The sequence below is a fragment of the Ptiloglossa arizonensis genome, chromosome 7, assembly GCF_051014685.1.
Source record: "Ptiloglossa arizonensis isolate GNS036 chromosome 7, iyPtiAriz1_principal, whole genome shotgun sequence".
Classification (NCBI taxonomy): domain Eukaryota; kingdom Metazoa; phylum Arthropoda; class Insecta; order Hymenoptera; family Colletidae; genus Ptiloglossa; species Ptiloglossa arizonensis.
Window position 1 is genome coordinate 19,386,470 of NC_135054.1, and position 20,114 is coordinate 19,406,583.

Consider the following 20,114-nt stretch of genomic DNA (forward strand, 5'->3'; position numbering starts at 1 on the left):
TGATACAAACCAAAGAAGATATTTACCTTGACATTATAGAACAAAATTGAAAATTTATACGTTTTAATCGTAGAATTGATATTATTATAATTAGAATGTAGTTTATATTTAAAACGGTGAAATTTTCGAACTATGTTAATAAGAACACTAAAACAAATCTATTTTCAATGTTACCTTAATAAAGGATAAAGTTTGATACTTACATTCTAATATGTATTATATAATATTCTTTAAAATAAAGGTATATCCTTAAATTTAAAAATGAAAAAAAAATCTCTTAATGTTAATATTATTATTAGGAATACATAACATTTAATTTCTTTTTCAATTTGAAAATATAATAATTACGAACAAAACTTGTTATGTTATTATCTTTTATAATATTTACGAATAAAACTTGTTATGTTAGGTATCTATATTACAATTTTTATTAGTGAATGTTACCATCAAATAGGAGAATGGTAAGTGCGGTTACTACTTTCTATACAGTCCTATTTTATCAACCGGTTGTTGCAGTTTTAAAAGTGGTTCATATGTGGCGCCTTATTCGCAATTACACTTTTGAGGAAGATTCAACTGTCTACTTTAAACATTTCTCATGCCGTTTCTATTGGTTCATAAATTACTTTATTTGCTTTGAACATGACGTAACATGTGTAATATTACTAGAATTTCAAATATATTTTAACTCACTACAAAATTTCATAAATATAAACTTTTAGACAAAACTGATTAAAAAATTATATAAGCCTGACTATATGGCATAATTTGGAGTAAATTAAATTATAGATGTATCGACTTTTTGTGAATAAATAGCATTGTCAATGAAATAACTTTTACTTAGAATAATATGACGTTTATGTATACACATTTATCGTCATTCCAAATATAACATTGATCAAACGTAAATGCGATGTATCCCAAAAATGTATTGTTTAATGAAATAAAGTAAAATAAATATAAAATATCTTGACATAACTGTATTTAAAAACTTACAAAAATTTTTCGGATTTTTGCTTAATTGTATACATAATTTCGTTGTATGAAGATGAAACAAGGTAATTTATGATGAATGAGAGTTCACGATATTTAACTTCGCTTTTATCTGGTTAACGTACATGCTAAAATACAACTTTCGACAAAAATGTCCATAAAAATTATACTGATCATCCAATAGCGAAACACAAAACCAAACATTTCAGGAAATATTTTTTAAACTGACTCTCTTTAGTTTTCCTTCCTATACATTGCGTTGCATTTAAACGCAAAATTTTGTCGTTGTGTCGTTACGTTTAATTTTTTATCTTTAAAAAAAGAAGGAGAATTAGGACACCCTGTATAATCAAAGCACAGGTTCCACATAAAAGGAATCCGATACTGCTTTTAGTAGAAAGCGTTACGTTCAGTTGGTAAGCCTCGATGACAATGCTGCATCGAAGTAATACGGGGTGCCTGACTGACACAGACAGCCCTGGTTTTCTGGAAATCGTCAGCGGTCCGGGGCCATTAAACGCGTTATATGTATCTTGCAATTTGATCCCGTAGCGCTCGGTGCGCCGATCGGAGAGTAATTTACGCGAATTCCTGGGCATCTGAGTCTCTGCAGGTGGGCCTCCTGGGTTTCTTCTCACGTCTGATGCCTTCGGTGTCGCAGCAATTGCTGCACCGTCTCGTTACTCGCACGACAATCGGGACCCGTCAGACCGAACATTTCAGAAAGACAGCCCTCGCTAACATTGTTACACTGATTTTAGCTACGTACGTAGATATCTTCCTCGTACTTTGTTCATTTGCTTTTTATATTGTATTGTTCATCTCATCTCAATTATAGTATTGATTGAAGAACTTTATTTATGCGCTGTCAATTATCTTTCTTTTTTATTTTAAGTCACACTTGTTTCATTCCTTTGGTTTGTCCGATATTGATGTTATCAAGAGATGAATTTTAAATATTTAGGTGTCAATTGTTTCTTTGAAACGATTATACTTCTAGGACGTAAATGTACATGAGCTTATAAAAGGTGATGCAGGGCATGATGCCGGTTAAAACAAAATCCCGTGTTCCTGAAAATATGGGTATCACTGGTGGACTGGTAGATGCCAGGGACAAACAAGTGTTGAAGGAAGCGGTGGAAGCTGTAGTTAATAGCTTTGCGAAACATACTCAAGGCTATGGAAGAGGTATAATTAAAGTTTTCATCTGAAATCAGCTAAGACTTTTGTAAGTTACTAATATTTATATTTATAGTAAATGTAGTAGAGGCTCTACAAGAATTTTGGCAAATGAAACAAAGCAGAGGAACAGAGCTAAGAAATGGAGCTTTAGTTATTTATGAGTCTGTTCCTGGTACCAGTCAGCCTTATGTTTGTTATGTGACCCTTCCTGGAGGATCTTGTTTTGGTAGCTTTCAGAATTGTCCTACTAAAGCAGAAGCTCGTAGATCAGCAGCAAAAATTGCTTTGATGAATTCTGTTTTTAACGAACATCCTGCAAGAAAAATAACAGATGACTTTATAGAAAAAGCTGTTGCAGAAGCAAGAGCTAGCTTTGCCAAGCCTTCTGCACCATCTAACAGTGTTGGTAACCAAGCGCAAGTATGTTATTTACTTGTATATTTATTCCTGTTGATAACATAAGTATTATATTTACATTACTTTTTGTTTGCAGGGAAGTGTAGACGAGAAAGAGGATCCAAATACAGGTATAGGTGCATTTCGTTTTATGTTAGAATGCAATCGTGGAAGAACAATGCTAGAATTTCAAGAGTTAATGACAGTCTTTCAATTGCTTCATTGGAATGGATCTTTGAAAGCTATGAGAGAAAGACAATGCAGCAGACAAGAAGTTGTTGCTCATTACAGTCATCGAGCTTTGGATGATGATATGCGTAGCCAAATGGCATTAGATTGGGTAGCAAGAGAGCATGAAAGTGGCGGTGGCGTTGTTGCTATGGAACTGGCATTAGCTGAAAGGGAGCTTGAGGCAGCACGTTTAGCTGGCAGAGAACTCAGATTTCCTAAAGAAAAAAAAGATATATTGATGCTTGCCCATGCTCAAGTATGCCCTCAGTGATTTTAATAGAAAGATCATGCGATTCAAAAACATATATAAAACTGGTTTTGCAAAAGCTGGTATTAAGGGAATATATGTTTTTTTTAATGACATATAATGTCGCTATAATGTGAAGTGCTTTATCGTTGTTTAGCATCGAAACACGTAAACAATTCCGTCCTTTCTACGAAGTATTTTTGGTGATAATAGACTATTAATGGGATTATAAACTCGACGTATTTTTAAGAATACTTTAAGCGAGTAACTGCCAATTTTTAAATCAAAATTATTCATAATTTGTATATACATACGTTTTGATACAAAATCTCGTCTTCCATTACTATTTTATGCAGTCTTTCCTATAATCATAGCATTATATATTCTTATCATATAGCAAGAAATGCTTGGTGATATATTGTGCTTGCCTGAGGAATAATATCAAAGTGATTTGAATGGTTTGTTATCAAAACCATATGTTTATTATGTATGAAGTCATAATTCCATATTTTATACACACATGAAGTTTACAAAATATGGGCACAATGATTGCACTTCTGTGCAGTCACATATACGATATAGATTGTAATTGTTTTAAAAATATTTTATTACTATTTTTAAATATTGATAAATACATGTTTTAATAAAATTTTACAAGTTTAAATTAGGCCTGTCTCCTAATCCTAATCTCAAGGTTGTAAAGTAGCTTCAACAGCAGCTTCTGTCAAGTTTGTGGTGCTTGTTTCTTCTTCCTCTTGCATAGGATGTGTTAGTACTTTGTCTATTATTCCAAATTCCTTTGCTTGTGTTGGACTCATAAAATTATCCCTTTCCATTGAACTTTCTGTAAAATTATAATATATTGAAGAAAGCTATACCAACATAGTTCTATAACTTTATATACCTATTTTTTCTATATTCAGCCCTGTATGTTTAACGTATAAGTTATTAATCTGTTTCTTGAGCTTTAATATTTCTACAGCTTGTATTTGTATATCTGTAGCCTGACCAGATACTCCTCCTGATGGTTGATGTGTCATAATTCTTGCATTGGGCAATGAATGACGCATGCCCTTTGCTCCTGCAGCTAATAATAAACTTGCCATTGAACATGCTTGCCCTACACACCACGTTGCAACTGGTGGAAGAACATACTGCATAGTGTCATATATACCAAGACCTGCTGTTACGCTTCCACCAGGCGAATTAATGTACATATGAATTGGATTTTTACTACTTTCTGACTGAAGAAACAGCAGTTGAGCAATCACTACAGAAGATACATTATCTGTGATCTATAAAATAATATATTTCTTTTTATTTTATTGTGTTCAGACATCTACTTGTTGAGTACATAAAAATTAAATTATAATATTCTAGTTTTACTACTATTTTGAAATCTAAAATACTTTAAATTTGAATACAACTGGTTAGATATATATATGACATGTTCTAATTTGTACCGGTCCCATAAGACAAATAATCCGTTCTTTTAAGAGACGTGAGTAGATATCATACGCACGTTCACCTCGTCCACTTTGTTCCACCACAACTGGTACAAAATTTAAATATCGGCTACTTATTTTTTGAGTAGTAACCTACAATATTGGAAATACTTTCTATTAATATTTAAAATAATTTTTCTATTATATTTTTAAAACTTTAAATAGATGATGTATTATTAGATGATTAAAACATATATTCATTCTATAATGTACTTACAGAAATTTGTAATAAATTGTTTATTCTTCGTAATAACATGTTGATAATTTAAAATTTATTAATTTTATAAAACACGAATATGTGTCAATGGAAGACAATATTTTATATAAAAACTTTATAAAAGAAATAGGAAATAAAACATAACCTAAATCAAAAGAATTATTACCATAATAAACTGTTAATCAAATGATATCAACAAAAACCTTTCTGATGATAAGTCGATGAGAGTTGTATCATGACTAACAAAAAGTCTGGGAAATAATTTCTTTTTGGTTTTAAATAATTTATCTTTTGTAGGTTATATTTTATTTCCCTTTAACTTATGTTTTTCTTCTTTTTTTAATATACGAATGTATGCAACCTATTTTATTTTCGATGTAAAACTTTTCACTAAAGCAAGTCGGAATATTCAAGTGTAGATACTTTGTCGTATGTGGGTCGAAACTAACTTGTTTTAAATACTACATAAATAGTGAACTTATTCTTATACAAGTTATTTTTATTTATGTGTGACAGTTAACCTATTTAATTAGTCATTTTTATACACTGAATACTATTCTCATAATACGTGAATACATAAAATAGTTTTTCATTTATAAAACGGTACATGTGAACTGTGCTTTAATATTTTCATTGCAAGTTTAGTATTAACTGACTATACTTTCTATTATGAAATAAATATAGTTTTTTAATTATAAAGAAATTTAAGTGTGCATTTTATATTTTATGTAACTGATATACTTTGGAGATACAAGTGTTATCAACAATTATTGGTTAGTAAAATAAATTTTATTACTTATGTTAACTTAACCTTTAAATTTTATTACTTTGAAATTTCACACTCGTAACATCTAGCTGTATTTCTTTAAATGATAAATAAAACAAGTTTTATTTATGCACTTTCTTTCACATATTCAATATTGTTTGTTATGATTATTATAAATTATATTAAGTAAAATCTAATCAGTACCGAAATTTATAATAATTTTAGGGACTTCATTTACAATAATTGTATAAAAATGTATTTACAGGAATAATGTATATACCTTCGGTATTTAAAACCATATGTCGAACCATAAGTTCTGTAGATACAAAAATACTATCTGTAAAACCATTACCAAATATTGCAAATCGTACAATGCATATGTGTCATAGACAATATTTAAATGATGCAGCAAGTATACATACAAATAAAATTTCTTCAATGCATATACTTCAGCCATTTGTACCCTTATATAACCATATATGTGGTTTGAAAATGAAAACTGTTTTACATCGTCGTTGTAAATCTTGCATTGAAATGTGGAAAAATGACAGAAAATACATAAAGTGTAAAGCACATCCAAGGCACAATCAAGTGCAAAGGAAAAAGCAGCCATACAATACATGGATCTTAACATTCGCTTCACAAAAACCACAACGTGATTGGTAGAAACATGATATATTTCATAAATGTTATTTGTACTATAATATATTGAAATAAAATTATCTGCAGACAATTTGATACCAATTATTCTTTACATATCATAATAAAACAATTGCCGATAAATACTTTTTACACACTTTATATATGCATAAGGTAATAATGTTATAATGCAACATTTGAATTTTACATCATTATATATATGCAAGTATTTGATTATTTATATAGGAAGATAGTGCTTTGTCATAAATTTTTTTGAGAATGTAGTTTAACATCTATATGTGCTAGATGCTGTAAATGAAACAAATTTAATTTTTAGTTATGTAAGAACATGTATTTTTAAAAGAATATAAATAAAAACTATATATCTTACTATATGGAGGACAGGTAAAACCAGTGTAAATATTGCGTAATGTTGTAATTGGACAATATTTGTCATAATATAACATGTAAGATGAGCAGCTACTGTAAGGAGCTCGAGGAAAATTAGACAGAACAGCATAGGGGGAGCATGTTGCAGAAAAACAAACCTGTAAGAACATATGTCAATTATTAATTTATGATAATGAAAAGTAAAGTCTTTGAAGAAATCCTTATAGAATTTGATACAGAATTTCTTACTATATTTGCATCAATTTCAATTCATGCTTAGTTCAATTGAAATATTTTGTAACATTGACAATAATTTGTGCATGTTTATTTCTAAAAATTTACCGTACAAGAATTAATCGAAGGATTTATAAAAATTGTAGGAGAAATTATTGGTGGTTGACAACAAGGTGCACAGTTTGTATCTGAGTCAATTGGTTTCATATTAATCAACAGATATAATTTCTAATTAAAGATTAATAAACCTTTTTTACAAACAATATTATAACATTTATTTATGACATGTTCAAATTATATACGTTTTTTATACTAGAAATTTACTTTACAATAATTTTTGTATACATTATTTTATAAGGTATGTAGAATAGAATCTGAAAAAAAGGTGATGATCGAATCGTAATATCGTCATTTGTTACGCTTTTTTACTGAATCTGTAATTAAATATATAAGTATAGAAAAACGTTATTTTATAAATAGATTTATTCAAAATATGAAAATGCAATTTTTACGATTACCGTAAAAATGATAAAAATTAAATAATGTTAGATACTTTGAGTAATGTTTATTTTTTAGTCCGAAGCACAAACAAAATTTATTTATACGGATTAATTTTGAGAATGGATTCTTATACATGTAATTAATATTTTGTCCTTTTTTATTTAAATGATATGGAGTGTGATATCCGCGTGATCTTGAAGTGTATTGTACAATAAATACAGGATAGCGGGACTCGATGACTCACGTAGCACGAACCTGTGTCACCAAGTGTTTATATACGTTCATACGTTTAAAACGAATATAAAATGCAACGCTCTAGAACTATTATATCTTAGTAATTATGTTTAATCGTATGTAAATATTATTGAGGATGCTTTGGTAAGGGGAAAGTAAAGACCACCATGTTAGAGTCATTTACATTAATTTCATTCCATTCAGATTTCAATTTGTTGTCCGAGACTTCCCTCCATATATCTTCTTGTACAGAAGATATGCCACTTGACCAAACCTGTAAATAAGCACATAATTATTGTTTTTGGGGTAGTTAATAATATATATAACGTACTTAACATTAGTTTTACATTAGCTTAATGATATCGTAAAGGCAAACCTTTTCATAATAAACTGCCCAGGTGTAAAACATTTTGTTCTCTTCTTTCATGCAGACTTTTTTCAATTGCTTCAACAACTTCATTGCTGTACCTTTTCGAAATTTGATCATACAGTAATACGCTCTCAACAACATGTATCTGCAATAAATTACAAATTTTTGAAATCTTTTTTTTATCGTATAGTCGCAACGATCGATAATCATTTCACCTGGGAATTACGAGTCGAACAATTTTAATCATTTTCTTGGTCTCCCTGAAAACTTCTTGTATTTGCGCCATTAGAAGGATTGCATCAATATTTCGGCTATTTAGCTTGTGTACTGCATGTACACAAATATTAGACATTATCGTAATATATGATTATAGATACGAAATAATTCCAATTAGGTGGAATTCGTTTAGATTTGGTTATAAGTTTTTATCTTAAAATTGTCTACCATAAAGAATGAGGAGGCCCTCGAGTCTCTTCAAAGCGGTAGTTGTTGCTGCTACTATATGCTCATCCATAATAGGTCCTTTGTACACATTTTTACTTTCCCACACTTGGATAGCCTCCCACTGCTCGGTTCTGATGCACCTTAGAAACAAATTAGCGCAGATAGTACTCGTTAAACAGAGCGGGAAAGTCCTATTAAACATGGGTCGAGAAACTAATATTTATCACCCTGTATATCTCTACAAAATTATATACCTCATTACGCTCATTGGTCAATTTAAAATGTTCTTCGATAAAAATATTATTACCACAGCCACATAGAAGTAAAGTAACGTCTTTCCGCTTCCGGATCGCGTAGACTGATTATTGTCTCGCCTTCTCGAAGAAAGTATTGCTCGCATGATTGAAAAGAGAGGATCGTAATACCGGTGTCTAAATGCACGTCGGCGCAGAGTGCATAGTACCAGGTTTGTCCAGATTTGTCCAGATCGTTCTGAGATACGAATTCTACAATTTTGTAAAATACATTCGACTGACTAAAGAAAAAATAAAATCGTACTGGTTGCAAAATATTTCGTTACCCAATTCTCTTAATTGTGACACCACCTCCGAGTGGTGACACGACAGCATGAGAAGGTGAATCAGCCTGGGGAGTATCAGCAGCTTTAAGAACGTGGACCCAATAGTGTTGGCTATTCTATAGCAGATGAAGCCAATACTCATCGTCTTCACAATCTGACCTCTCACCCATCGCGAGAAAAAGATTCCCGCATACATCTCAGCGATTATAGTTAACTCTTGGTACTCGAGATACTCTTTATTCTTGCTGCAAATGTCAATGGCCCTCTCCTCCAAGAACGGAATGATAGTCCTGTAGGAATTACGTGGATAGATCCTCAATTTGATACTTTGGAAAATATTGTTAATTCAATGATTCAATTGTCTGACGATTGTTAGTCGAGTTTTTTTCCTTCAACTAGTGTCCACCGATAGCAATGCTAAAAGCGACACCATTAAAAATTTTAACTTACCTATCTCGATACATGTGTGCAGTGATTAGCATGTTTGTATAGGAGGTGCAGAGAATGGATAAATTTCTGGTGGAATTCAGGACTGTGTTCAAACCCCAAAGTGCTGCTAATCGTGCATGCTTCCTCATGCCATTAATCTAATAAGAAGAAGAATCTTTTAAATGCGGATAAGTATTATATCGATATATCTTGTAGTAAATAGATCTTTTCGTAGTAGTTTAAGAAAGAAAAGAATTGTCACGATTACCCTGAAAAGATTGAACATTTGTGCCAGACAGTCGGCCAATAGTTTGGTGTATTCTATAGTGATTTCTTCGTATTCAGTATTGAGCTTCCACTTTTTCGAGAAAATGAGTTTGCATTTCAACGATTTCAATTGTGCAAACGACTTCAAATCGATCATCATCTCCATTCTTGGGAACTTGTAGCCCAAATTGTTCAACGCCGAAACGAGGCTTTGCTCTGCCTCAAACATAGAACCGCTTTCCAGGAAACACTGACCTTGAAGGGTTTGAATTTTGGCAGTGAGATAGGCCAGAAGGATCTGCTCGTCTTCGCCCGCTTTGAGTAGCTGAAAATGTAGCAATTTGAAAAATGATCGAAGCAGATTTATATTTAAAGAAGATCTTTTTAAATCGATTAAAAAATCTTTCAGACAACTTTATTTCACATATAATAAAAATATTTTTATTTGCAAGTCATACCTCCTCGAGGATCACTTCACCTTCCTTTAAGAGCTTTCGAGCCTTTGGTATGTTAAAATTCATCGCGCAAATTTCTGCAAACTCTAAAATGGCGATCATCGTCATTGCGCTGTTTCCTAATAAGATAAAATTGTTATCGAGACATAAGTATTCTAGTAAAGAAATTTTCAGATAATAAAACGATCACTTCTTTTATATTAAAATTTATTTACTCAAAGAAGAGTTCAACAAGATCAATAGTGTGTTTAAATATTTAAGGATTTCTTATCTTTTTAGCAGTAGACATACCAATACCGCGACAATGATCCAAGATCTGATTGTAGATAGTCATCAATATCAACGTACACTGACAGTTGCTAAAATCCATGTCCGAAAATGTAACCGTTGGCTTTCTTTCGACGTGGCGAAATATGTTGAAGCAGGAAAAATATCTTTCGCTTTCTGTTTATTTGTAACAAATCAAAATTGAAGAAAATATTTCGTAGAAGCTTTCCACCTTACCGTCATTGAACTCTTCGACAACGTTTATTTCCTCGAAATCCATGTTGTCCAATGACAAATGTAGATTCGTGATCTTTCTCTTTCTCTGCTCTTTCTTCGCCACTTGATCCAACAATTTTGCGAACTCACCTTGTCCGCAAGATACGCAACGTCTCGCGTATTTTTTTAGGTACTTCAATGCTTGGTTGTGCAGGTCCATTTTCTGGTTTTCCGTGAGCAATCTGAACGTACACGATGCTCGAGTCATACACTATCCGGCATTTTTATAAGGATTCTATAGTTGCACATAATTACTAACTGATAGGTCGTGACACGAAACATTGTCATTTTGAATCTCATTAAACCGCACGAGGCGTACCTTGGCAGATCGCTTAATTCATCTACGAAAAAACAGATCCTGTCAGTAGTCTAAATCAATGAAAATAATTTGTCCATTTAGTCGAAAATAAAAAAAATATTCTAACTGTAACCAATACTTGAAATAGTAAGATTGATGCAGCTGCAGAACACATCTATCTCTGTTGCGGGATTTTGTACATTCCTGATAAATATTATCGGTCCTTCGTTTCTGGAGAAGTCTCCGATGGCGCATCCGAAGACTCGTATTTCGAACAACTTCATAATCGCTGAAAAATGAAGCAGATTTCAGAGAAATACTCCATTTTGGATGTTCTTTAGTTATAGCTTCTAGTGTTCCTTATTAATGTCATTGCACACGAATAAAACGTGGAAAGTCTTACCGAGTCCAATCTCTCTTTTAGCAGAGATGTTCATCAAGCTTTCCAGCATGTGTCTGTTGACAGTTTCCCCAATTACAGAAGCGCATTTCAAAAGTAATTGATCGAGCGATGTCAACGAATCGAAAAGCTTCAAGATCATAACTGACGCAATGAAACAGTAATTTTTATATTTGAATATTTATTCGAGCGACTTCATCGATAAAGGAATTTATTAGTGTTTTACCGTCCATCGTAATTTTGGTGTCGACGTCTTCATACGTAAAATTGTCCAAGATGTTGCAAACAGCGATCATCGCTTCTTGAGTGTCAATGGTCATTATCGATTTGGCCCTTTTCTGTCCGTTACTTCTGTGCAACAAAAGCGCGTCGCTATCCTAGCGTAAAATGTGAATAAATATAGCTGTCGATTGTATGCAGGGTATCCCAGGAGGAATGAGAGGGAAGGTCGAAATTCTGAATACCTCCTTTACTCGTACATCTGCCTGTACGAGTAAAAAAAAGAATGAGAAACACATGAAAAATAAAAAATATTATTCTATTCCAATCACATACAAGTAAAATCTATTTTTTGAAACGAATGAAAAACAAGTGGACCAAATTCCATAGTGCGTACGACTGTTTCGATTCAAAACGATCTACCAAATATATTGCTAAAGTTATTCCTCTTAGAACATCCTGTATAATTGAATCGAGCAGAAAATTAAACGAACTTTGAAGCTTGTTCCGTACATCTGCCACTTGTCTGTGCGTTCTTCGTTATTAGTATTCAAATGCGGTGTACTCGGCACGAATCTAATTGGAAATAAGTGTAATAAGTGTTTTGATGGCAACGAATAATTTAGCGAATTTAAAAGTTTCGTTTAGAAACGAGTGGTCAAGGTAAAACAAATACCCTGTATGCAAACCTTTTCAACATGGACATGGGGGGTAACACGTAGCCCTTCTCGATAGCTTCCTTTTTACTGATCATTCTTATTTCCAGCCCCCCGGCTTGCAGAAGACTCACTAAGTAGCTCTCGATCCAGCCGGGGTTGCCGAAGCTCTTTTCTTGTATGAGTCTGGAAGAAAAATCGACGTTCAGAAGTTGAAAGAAATTTATCATCGAACAATATTGTTGAAAATTTTTGCGTAACTTACTTCTCGAGCTCTGCAGGTAGTCCCTTCACGCTGAGTACTTGACAAGCGAGGCCAGCGTGGTACCATTTGTCTATTCCAACGAGTTCAATGACCTTTTAACAAGAAAAGTTTAATTCGAGTAGAATTGCAATCACATGCAACGATTGTGATTTATATATAATATAGCTGATACAACAATTGGTTACCTTTGCTCTGACTAAAAAATTTGAATACACCTGGAACTCGGTATTGAACTTGCGACCGATGCTCAGGACGAAGAACACTGTGTCCCTCTTTGTTAGAACATCGAAAAGATCGATCGACTCTTGATCACTGCACTCGGTGTCGTCGACGATAACCACCCATAGTTCCTTGAAGCAGCTTTTCATCAGTTTCAAAAGAAACTTTCGCAACACTTTCAACTTGTTCGTGCTTGTCAACGCGTTATAGTTGTGATTGATCGCGAAGCGCACGTTGAAGGGTTGATTAAGGGCGCACAGGAAATGGGCATGATGCATCTTGCCAAGATGAAGGATCAGCTTGTCCTCGCGCTCTTTGCGCGTCGATGTGACGGTGAAGCCAAGTGGTATCGAGAATATCAGGAAAATCAGGTTGTACGGGGACTGCACTGAGGAACACAGAATATCTTTCAATATTTCGTCGATGACAATGTTCTTCGGAATACATTGAAGTCGCAGAGTGTTAAAAAGTATGAAATTCGGTACGAGAGTACAGTAAAAGAATTCATATGTATGAAGTGTGAACCTTGGTATCGCTCGTGCGCAGATGAATGTAGTTCAAACGAATTTTGATCGGAATGATTTGCGTGAATTCGTGCAGTAGTCTCGTCTTTCCTATTCTTGGTTCGCCCCTGCAAGAATAGGATAAATTTTGTTCAACTAGACTGAACAGTTCAGCTCCAATTATGAAGTAAAAATAGATACTTTATGATTAACGTATTATACGCCGGTCTTGGTTTTTCTTCGTCCATATTCGAATAGTCCAACAACGCTTTTAACATTTCTTCGAACAGTTCCATTTCTTTTTTTCGATCGAGCAATGGAGTGTTGTCTGATACTAAATTCAATTCGCTGTACCTAACGGGTTAAACGTTAAGGTAAATGGAGATGGTGACGAGAGGGATGGACACAAAATTGATAAAATTTATCAATATAAAACTTTCGATATTGTGCATTGAATTCTGCCTGTACAGACGTTAGTAACACAATCCTCTTAATGCAGTAGCGATACAGTCTCGATATTTATAGGATGTCTCATCTAAAATGTAGTACTTCTACATAGAACTATTAGTAAATTAAAATTTTATATTTTGGATTCATCAGTCATCACCCTCAAATTTCGTACTGATAGATCACCGATGTCTCTCGAATATTCTAATATCCAAAATTAGAATGTAACTTGAAATAAGATTTAGACTCTCCATTTTTTTCATCCCTCGGATGCAAAGGAAACTCACTTTGGTGTTTCTTGAAATTCGTATATGGGTCCAACGTTCGTGATTCCTTTCAAGTATGTAGGTTCCTGCAAGATGAAATGTCTCGCTTCGAGATGAGAATGGAGAAAAGTCTCTCGATCGCAAACGACCTGAAAATTCACCGTATTATAATAACATTTGCTTAAATGTAAGTAAATCGGGGGTTGGTAGCATGTTAAAATTTTGTCTCCCAAGTCCTACCCTGTCATTGTACGCGACCATAAGTCTCGCAGCTTTGTTCACCGGCATTCCGATCACTGTGTACTCCCTTCTCAAAATGTGACCCACCACTCCGCAATGCGTCATTCCCGTTGTCACAGCCACGGAAACTGATTTCACATTCTTCAAATTAATGAGGCCCGATCGTACCTTCGATGCGCACCTCAGGCCAATTTGTGACTCCAGCTCGTGTTTGTCGCCTCGTAGACCAAAAATACAGAGAAACAGTAGGTCCTTGTCGAAGAGGGAAATCTTGTTCACGCATCCGTGCATTTCACCGACGATACTTCATCGATAAAGTGTGATATCATTACGTGGTAAATGGTACTTACAGTTGTAGTGTCAAATATCGAGAAGAGAATTTTCAATCGGTTTTAAAACGTTCGATTGGAGGAACGTGGACTTACTTGCAAACTAGTTTGTAAGACGAGTCGACCAAGGAAATTAACATTGCTTTGTCCACGAACATGGTGATAACATTAACGAAGAGAATCACCACTTGTCTCATTTCGCTCAGATACTCCAAAGGTTCGTCCATTTCCACGGATCGTATAACCGGTCTTAACATGTAGCTCCTTAGAATGTCTTTCAGATGAGCTTTCGCTATTTCTTCGATTTTAGGGCGCACTGAAAAATAGAGGTGAGAATCAATTTCATATTTAGATTAGCTGCTATTTAGATTAGATGTAGTCATTTGTTATTTTATAATCGAGAAGCAGAGTGAGATTACACGTTACACGATTGTGCATTTATCGTGGAGGGTTACACGATCGAAGAACGTGCATTTATCGTAGAGATTGATATCTCGTTTCTAAGTTTCTACGCTTTCAATTACTGAGAATTATTAGACCAATGCACTTGAATATTTCCAATTAGACTTCACTTACAACTGTAATCGATTTGTTTAAAATCTTGCCCAGTAAAAGGGTGGCCAGCTAGGCTCCTCATCACCGCTTCGGTTTCTAAATCGCTGAGCGTCTTCAATTTCGAGTCGTAAGTTGGTGCGGTTGATACAGTGGCTTCGTTTGTATAAATCAGATTGAATAAAAATTATTTTACAATCTTTGTATCGATCATAGATAACGAGGTATTAGAATAGCGATTTTTATCGTACACTTCGTGCACATACGTACACACTGAGTTGGTTCTCCTGTCCCTTTCGTTGTCGTCATCATCGTTCTCATCGTCCTCATCGTCGCTATCGTCCCTCGACTGAAACCACGCGCTTGTACAGCCTATGATAAGGGTGTGTATACCATCTGAAAGCTTTTCGTGCACGTATTCGTTTGGATTCACCCATTGCCAGCTGCTGGGAGCTACCAGAATATCACCGCCCCTGATCGAGGACATGTAACGTCGGTGATTAAACGTTAATAAATGTTATCAACTCCTTCAACCGTTAAATGTACATATACAAAATTATAGACGACGTCTGTCATTATTTCATAACGTACAGACTACAAATGTGTAGCGTCGATTGTAGAAAAAAGTGAAAAAAAAGGAATCAATCTCGAAAATTTCTTAACGTCATTGTATTGACAAAATTTTCTTTCATCATTACCTACAGAGGCGTTCGGCGAATTTTACATCCCACACCGGTTTTCCAGTGATGATATAGTGAGACATGGTTTCTGGGTCTCCGATCGATGTGAAGTACGTTTTTCCAGAAGCTATCGCTAATTTTACTGCGACAAAAAATTTCTTAAATTAATTACAAATTTCCCCGAATCAAGAACTTCGAATTCTATGTACATAGGGTGTTGATGTGATTTTTAACGAAGAGATTCATAGAGCACGTACCTTTAAGAGTTACCCCAACCTCGGTTTTGTACGTTCCGAAGTGTTTTTGAATGATGCAAGCGGTTTGCATCGCTTCTATCGCCAAATCGTGCATCACCAGGTCCGCGCTTAGCTTCCACATTACGATAAATCCGTCCCCGGAGAACTTGAGCACGTCTCCGTTATGCGATAATATTTCTTGTACCATTGCACCGATATAGCTGTTCAAAGTGTTCGTCAACTTGGACGGACCACCTTTGCCCGCTTTCGTGTACTTCTCAGCGAGATCCGTGAACCCTGTTACCGAAAACTTATTATCGAATATTTCGCTAAGAGCTCGAGCGCTCTTATCGAATTTTTCAATTTTTACCTAGGTCGATCCATGTCGTATTCAAACGTCCCGTGGTAACCCTAATGGAAAAATTTAAATACTCCACGGAAAATCAAAAGTGGACACGGATTTTTGACAAAAATTAGTCGAACATTTTGTAACATCGAGAGTTGCGGACGTTGGACGATTTTAAGGCCTTTCGTATCGTAGAAAAATAATTCTTTTTCTCAAAATGCTACTCGTACCTGATATATCGCAAAGCATCAAAGTGGTGTAGTACATTCGTGTCTGATAATCGTCGTAATGGTCCAGAATTTCATCCGGGCACATCGAGGCAAATATTTTCGTGCGCTGCTCCATTTTCCTTTGGATACTGCCCGACTTGAGTTCCACACAGCTCTTTCGAATGTACTCTGACGAACAATATCCACTTATTGCAACGATTAAAGTAATCGTTTTCAATTCTGTCCTCAACTTTCGAAAAAAGAACTACGCTTTTAAAAACGAATCCAAGATTAAAAAAATGCATCGTTTTCTCAGGATAAAAGTAATAAAAAATCGTTACAATTTTCACATTTATTACAAATGTGATAAATTACAAACGCAGGTTACCTCGACGATATTTTGTTAACGTTCGTCACTCACCTTCGTCTTTTATTCGATTCTGTATGATTTCCCGTAAATTTCTAACGGAACTGAAGTTAGTAGGATGGTTCATGGTTCACTTTCGGGGAGAATCTGGTCTCTGTTTAAATCTTCTCAGGAAATCCGATCGAGTCTAACCGCGACATGCAAAACAGCGTTCTTCTGAAAATTGAATCACAGATGTGCATGCTTCAGAGTGTACGTTCCGTTGTTAACGTTACAAAACGTTACTTACCGAATTACCACCCCGCGCGTAGGGATCGTTTCGTACGAATACGAAATCGTTTTCGTGGGATCGATCGGGTTCAAGGGTAGACGTTGTTCTTGGTTTCGTTAATCGTGTTTATTCAACTGAACGCCGTATATCTATAATCGAAGTCTTGGAGAAGGGGTCGGCGTTTAACAATGAATACACTTCTCGTGACAATAGACAATATGTGTTTATTTAATAGTCTCGCTATATAGATACTTATATGACTTGTCGCTCTAACAGATCGCTGCCTACAACGTGACGGCCGAATTTTATTGTGCCTGGCCCTACTATAGTTCCTTATTGTGCTTGAATCTATGATGGATCGACGTCATCTTTGGTTTTTTTTTATTTTTATTTTTTATACTCTTAATTACTCGTGTGTGTATGTGTGTGTTTTGTGTATGTGTTGTTTTCTTTTTTCTATCTCTCTCTCACTGTTTTCCTCACACCACCGTCAGCTAAACAATTGGATTATACTTCGACATCGTATCTCAGACTTCGCGACACGTGGAAACATGAGTTCTCGCGAAACGCAGGAATTCGTTCTTACTCTCTCTACGAAAGTAATGAACCGTTTTCTTCTCTTTTCATTTCTTTTTTTTTTGCCGTTTTTCTCGTTTCTCATTCGTCTGTGTGTGTATGTTTGTATGTGTGTGTATCGTTAAACCGGACACCACGGTACCGGTTAACTGTAACAGGATCGATGAACACATTTGTCTCGCGTCGTGTGTGTAAGTGTGTACGTGTTTGCGTTTACGTATGTGTCTATCTGTGTGTGTTTGTGTGTGTGTAGCTTGATCGTCGACGGAAAAAAAAAATATGAAAAAAAAAAAAAAACTTACACACCTGATCGATCATCGTATACGAGCGATTTCACGAGTGACGATTCGTGTACATAAAGCGAGATAATACAATTATTATTATTATTAGTATTTTACAACAGTTCTCGATCGTTTTCAACCGGCAACCACACGCCCCTCTCGCCGCGGGACAAACGAGCGAAATAATAATATGTACAAGACTTTTTCTTCCATTCCAATGCGTTCATCGAACAATCCACGCTAATCGAACAACGAACCTTCTTACGGGGGGATATATCAAAAATCTTGAGAGAACTTGTCAGACGGTTTTTCCAATTTTTTCTTTTCTTTCTTCTTTTTTTTTTGTCGTTCGTGGTGCGTGGTTACCGGTGAAGAAAACGATCGTTTTCACCTTAAACGATACAAGAATCAGACGAAAGTGTACGCCGTGACGATTTTCGAAAAATTGCTTTTTTTTTCTGCAATCGATCTTCCCGCAATGTGTGTCTCGTTTACGCTTCCGCTCGGAGGGGGGTGTGGGGTTCGGGATTTTTGGGGGTGAGGGGGTGCATCGACTTCGATGGAAGATACTCGAGATTGCGAAAAAAAATTGCCGCAACACGGTCTCTCGATCAAAGTTCGATCGTGTTTGATCAAACATCGTAATGTTTGCACGCGATCGATCGTTACAATGTAAAAGAAAAAAAGAAAAAAAAGTTTTGTCTCTTTCCGCGCTCTTCTAACGAACGAATATCCTCGCACCGTAACAAATTGGAATTAGTTTAAAAAAATTAACCTTTTTCGCCGTGGTTCGTGGCACGAGCACCTTCGTCCGCGGCCGAACCCCATCGGGAAGAAACTCTATGGGGGAATCGTCGATACAGGTGCTCGATCGCGTTTACACATATGTATATGTATACATTAATCGTTATATTTATATACGGTGGTTCGATCGCCGCCATAATGTATGTACATGCTGGTTCGCGCGAGCAGGTGTACCACGATTCTCACGAGTGTTAATATCGCGGATCATTTCATCTGGAAAATCATTTTCACGCATTCTCTCGATCTACAAGTATGAATTCCATGATATGGTAACGCAATCACGATCGTTCGAATCGAGATTGCTTTTATTAAGCGAAATTGAGAATTTAATTTCAGTTTTCTCTTTAATTTTCCATTGATATTATACCGTTGGAAATTTTATACAGACACTTGAGAAACAATTGCGCGATAATTGAATTTAATAGATACAAGCTTCGATGTATCAAAAATTATGTAACTCGTTGAAAAATTAATCGCAAGACTTCAACGATAACGCTTCGAGGCACGGTCGAGAATGTAAAATGATGCACACTGAGCCGAACCGAGAAATCGATTAGACATTTAATCAGCACAGTGAAATGTTAACTAATCCATTCCGTATAATTTACGTTAATTTAATTAACAATGATCGTTCGAAAAATATCTCACCGATTTATTCCAAACGTGGGTCGTTCTTAACCCATAATTTTCAAAAGTAGAACGCGTAAAATAATACGCAATGATTATAAAAAGGTAAAAAATATATCAATTAGATATTTAATTACGAAGTGGGGACATTGACAATACTAGCTAGGTAAAAATCGAAGAGTAGAATATTTTTTAATCATCTGTGCCTCGAAAGAGTGAAATCGCGATCATGGTCGACGTGTTTCCCTTCTAGACTCTAATTACACGTTTCGTATTATTTATTTATTATACTAAATCGGCGAGAATGCGCGAAAACCGTGTCCAGCACGCAGAACGAAGTCGCCGGGCGTCCAGACGCCTCCCCCGCGGGCGTCGTTTTCAATAAACCAACAAGTTCAGACAGACGGGAACGCGCGCAAGAGATTTTTCGTTTCGCAATATTATTACTTAAATTTTTTTTTTTCCATTTTGCTTTTTACGACAAACGTGACTCGTTATATAATGGCACACAGCATGGCAGTTGCAACAATGTACTTCGATAAACTGTTTACTTGTTTTTTTTTTTTTTTTTCTTTCTTTATACCTTATCCTTAGCTTACTCGTTAAACTTATCGTCTAGCATTTCCTCTCCTGTCCGCTCCTACGACGAGATAATCGTGGACGATCGAGGGATTCGTGCGAGCTGGACCGTAACGATGGA

The 20,114-nt window shown here is 35.1% G+C and overlaps 4 protein-coding genes across 5 annotated transcripts; 2 read left to right on the forward strand and 2 right to left on the reverse strand.

Moving 5' to 3' along the window:
* The first annotated feature begins 1,454 nt into the window (after window positions 1-1,454).
* Window positions 1,455-4,579, forward strand: Lft (Limb expression 1 family member lowfat). 2 transcript variants are annotated; one of them, XM_076316521.1, is made up of 4 exons: window positions 1,455-1,758; window positions 1,958-2,181; window positions 2,249-2,595; window positions 2,669-4,579. In XM_076316521.1, exons 2-4 carry the CDS (start codon window positions 2,025-2,027, stop codon window positions 3,071-3,073), a joined length of 909 nt encoding a protein of 302 aa, XP_076172636.1. In that variant the 5' UTR covers window positions 1,455-1,758; window positions 1,958-2,024; the 3' UTR covers window positions 3,074-4,579. The 2 variants fall into 2 exon arrangements, with proteins under 2 accessions (XP_076172636.1, XP_076172635.1); XM_076316520.1 differs by having other exon boundaries at window positions 1,457-1,758; window positions 1,994-2,181; window positions 2,669-4,576.
* On the reverse strand, window positions 3,639-5,269 carry Clpp (Caseinolytic protease proteolytic subunit). The gene is made up of 4 exons (XM_076316522.1): window positions 4,772-5,269; window positions 4,513-4,647; window positions 3,954-4,344; window positions 3,639-3,893 (listed from the first exon to the last, which is right to left on the reverse strand). Exons 1-4 carry the CDS (start codon window positions 4,808-4,810, stop codon window positions 3,739-3,741), a joined length of 720 nt encoding a protein of 239 aa, XP_076172637.1. The 5' UTR covers window positions 4,811-5,269; the 3' UTR covers window positions 3,639-3,738.
* Window positions 5,164-6,270, forward strand: Mrpl36 (mitochondrial ribosomal protein L36). Its single transcript, XM_076316523.1, has 2 exons — window positions 5,164-5,544; window positions 5,803-6,270. Exon 2 carries the CDS (start codon window positions 5,808-5,810, stop codon window positions 6,201-6,203), a length of 396 nt encoding a protein of 131 aa, XP_076172638.1. The 5' UTR covers window positions 5,164-5,544; window positions 5,803-5,807; the 3' UTR covers window positions 6,204-6,270.
* Window positions 6,271-7,376: 1,106 nt separating this feature from the next.
* LOC143149662 (adenylate cyclase type 10) lies at window positions 7,377-17,236 on the reverse strand. Its single transcript, XM_076317232.1, has 31 exons — window positions 17,145-17,236; window positions 16,910-17,071; window positions 16,510-16,677; window positions 15,955-16,230; window positions 15,716-15,839; window positions 15,288-15,490; window positions 15,042-15,173; window positions 14,562-14,781; window positions 14,137-14,440; window positions 13,918-14,045; window positions 13,385-13,537; window positions 13,206-13,311; window positions 12,647-13,174; window positions 12,462-12,553; window positions 12,230-12,382; window positions 12,035-12,116; window positions 11,548-11,698; window positions 11,325-11,465; window positions 11,061-11,210; window positions 10,883-10,964; window positions 10,585-10,805; window positions 10,372-10,524; window positions 10,084-10,199; window positions 9,627-9,950; window positions 9,380-9,516; window positions 8,930-9,219; window positions 8,657-8,855; window positions 8,350-8,489; window positions 8,121-8,232; window positions 7,912-8,050; window positions 7,377-7,809 (listed from the first exon to the last, which is right to left on the reverse strand). Exons 2-31 carry the CDS (start codon window positions 16,980-16,982, stop codon window positions 7,663-7,665), a joined length of 5,244 nt encoding a protein of 1,747 aa, XP_076173347.1. The 5' UTR covers window positions 16,983-17,071; window positions 17,145-17,236; the 3' UTR covers window positions 7,377-7,662.
* Window positions 17,237-20,114: the final 2,878 nt, after the last annotated feature.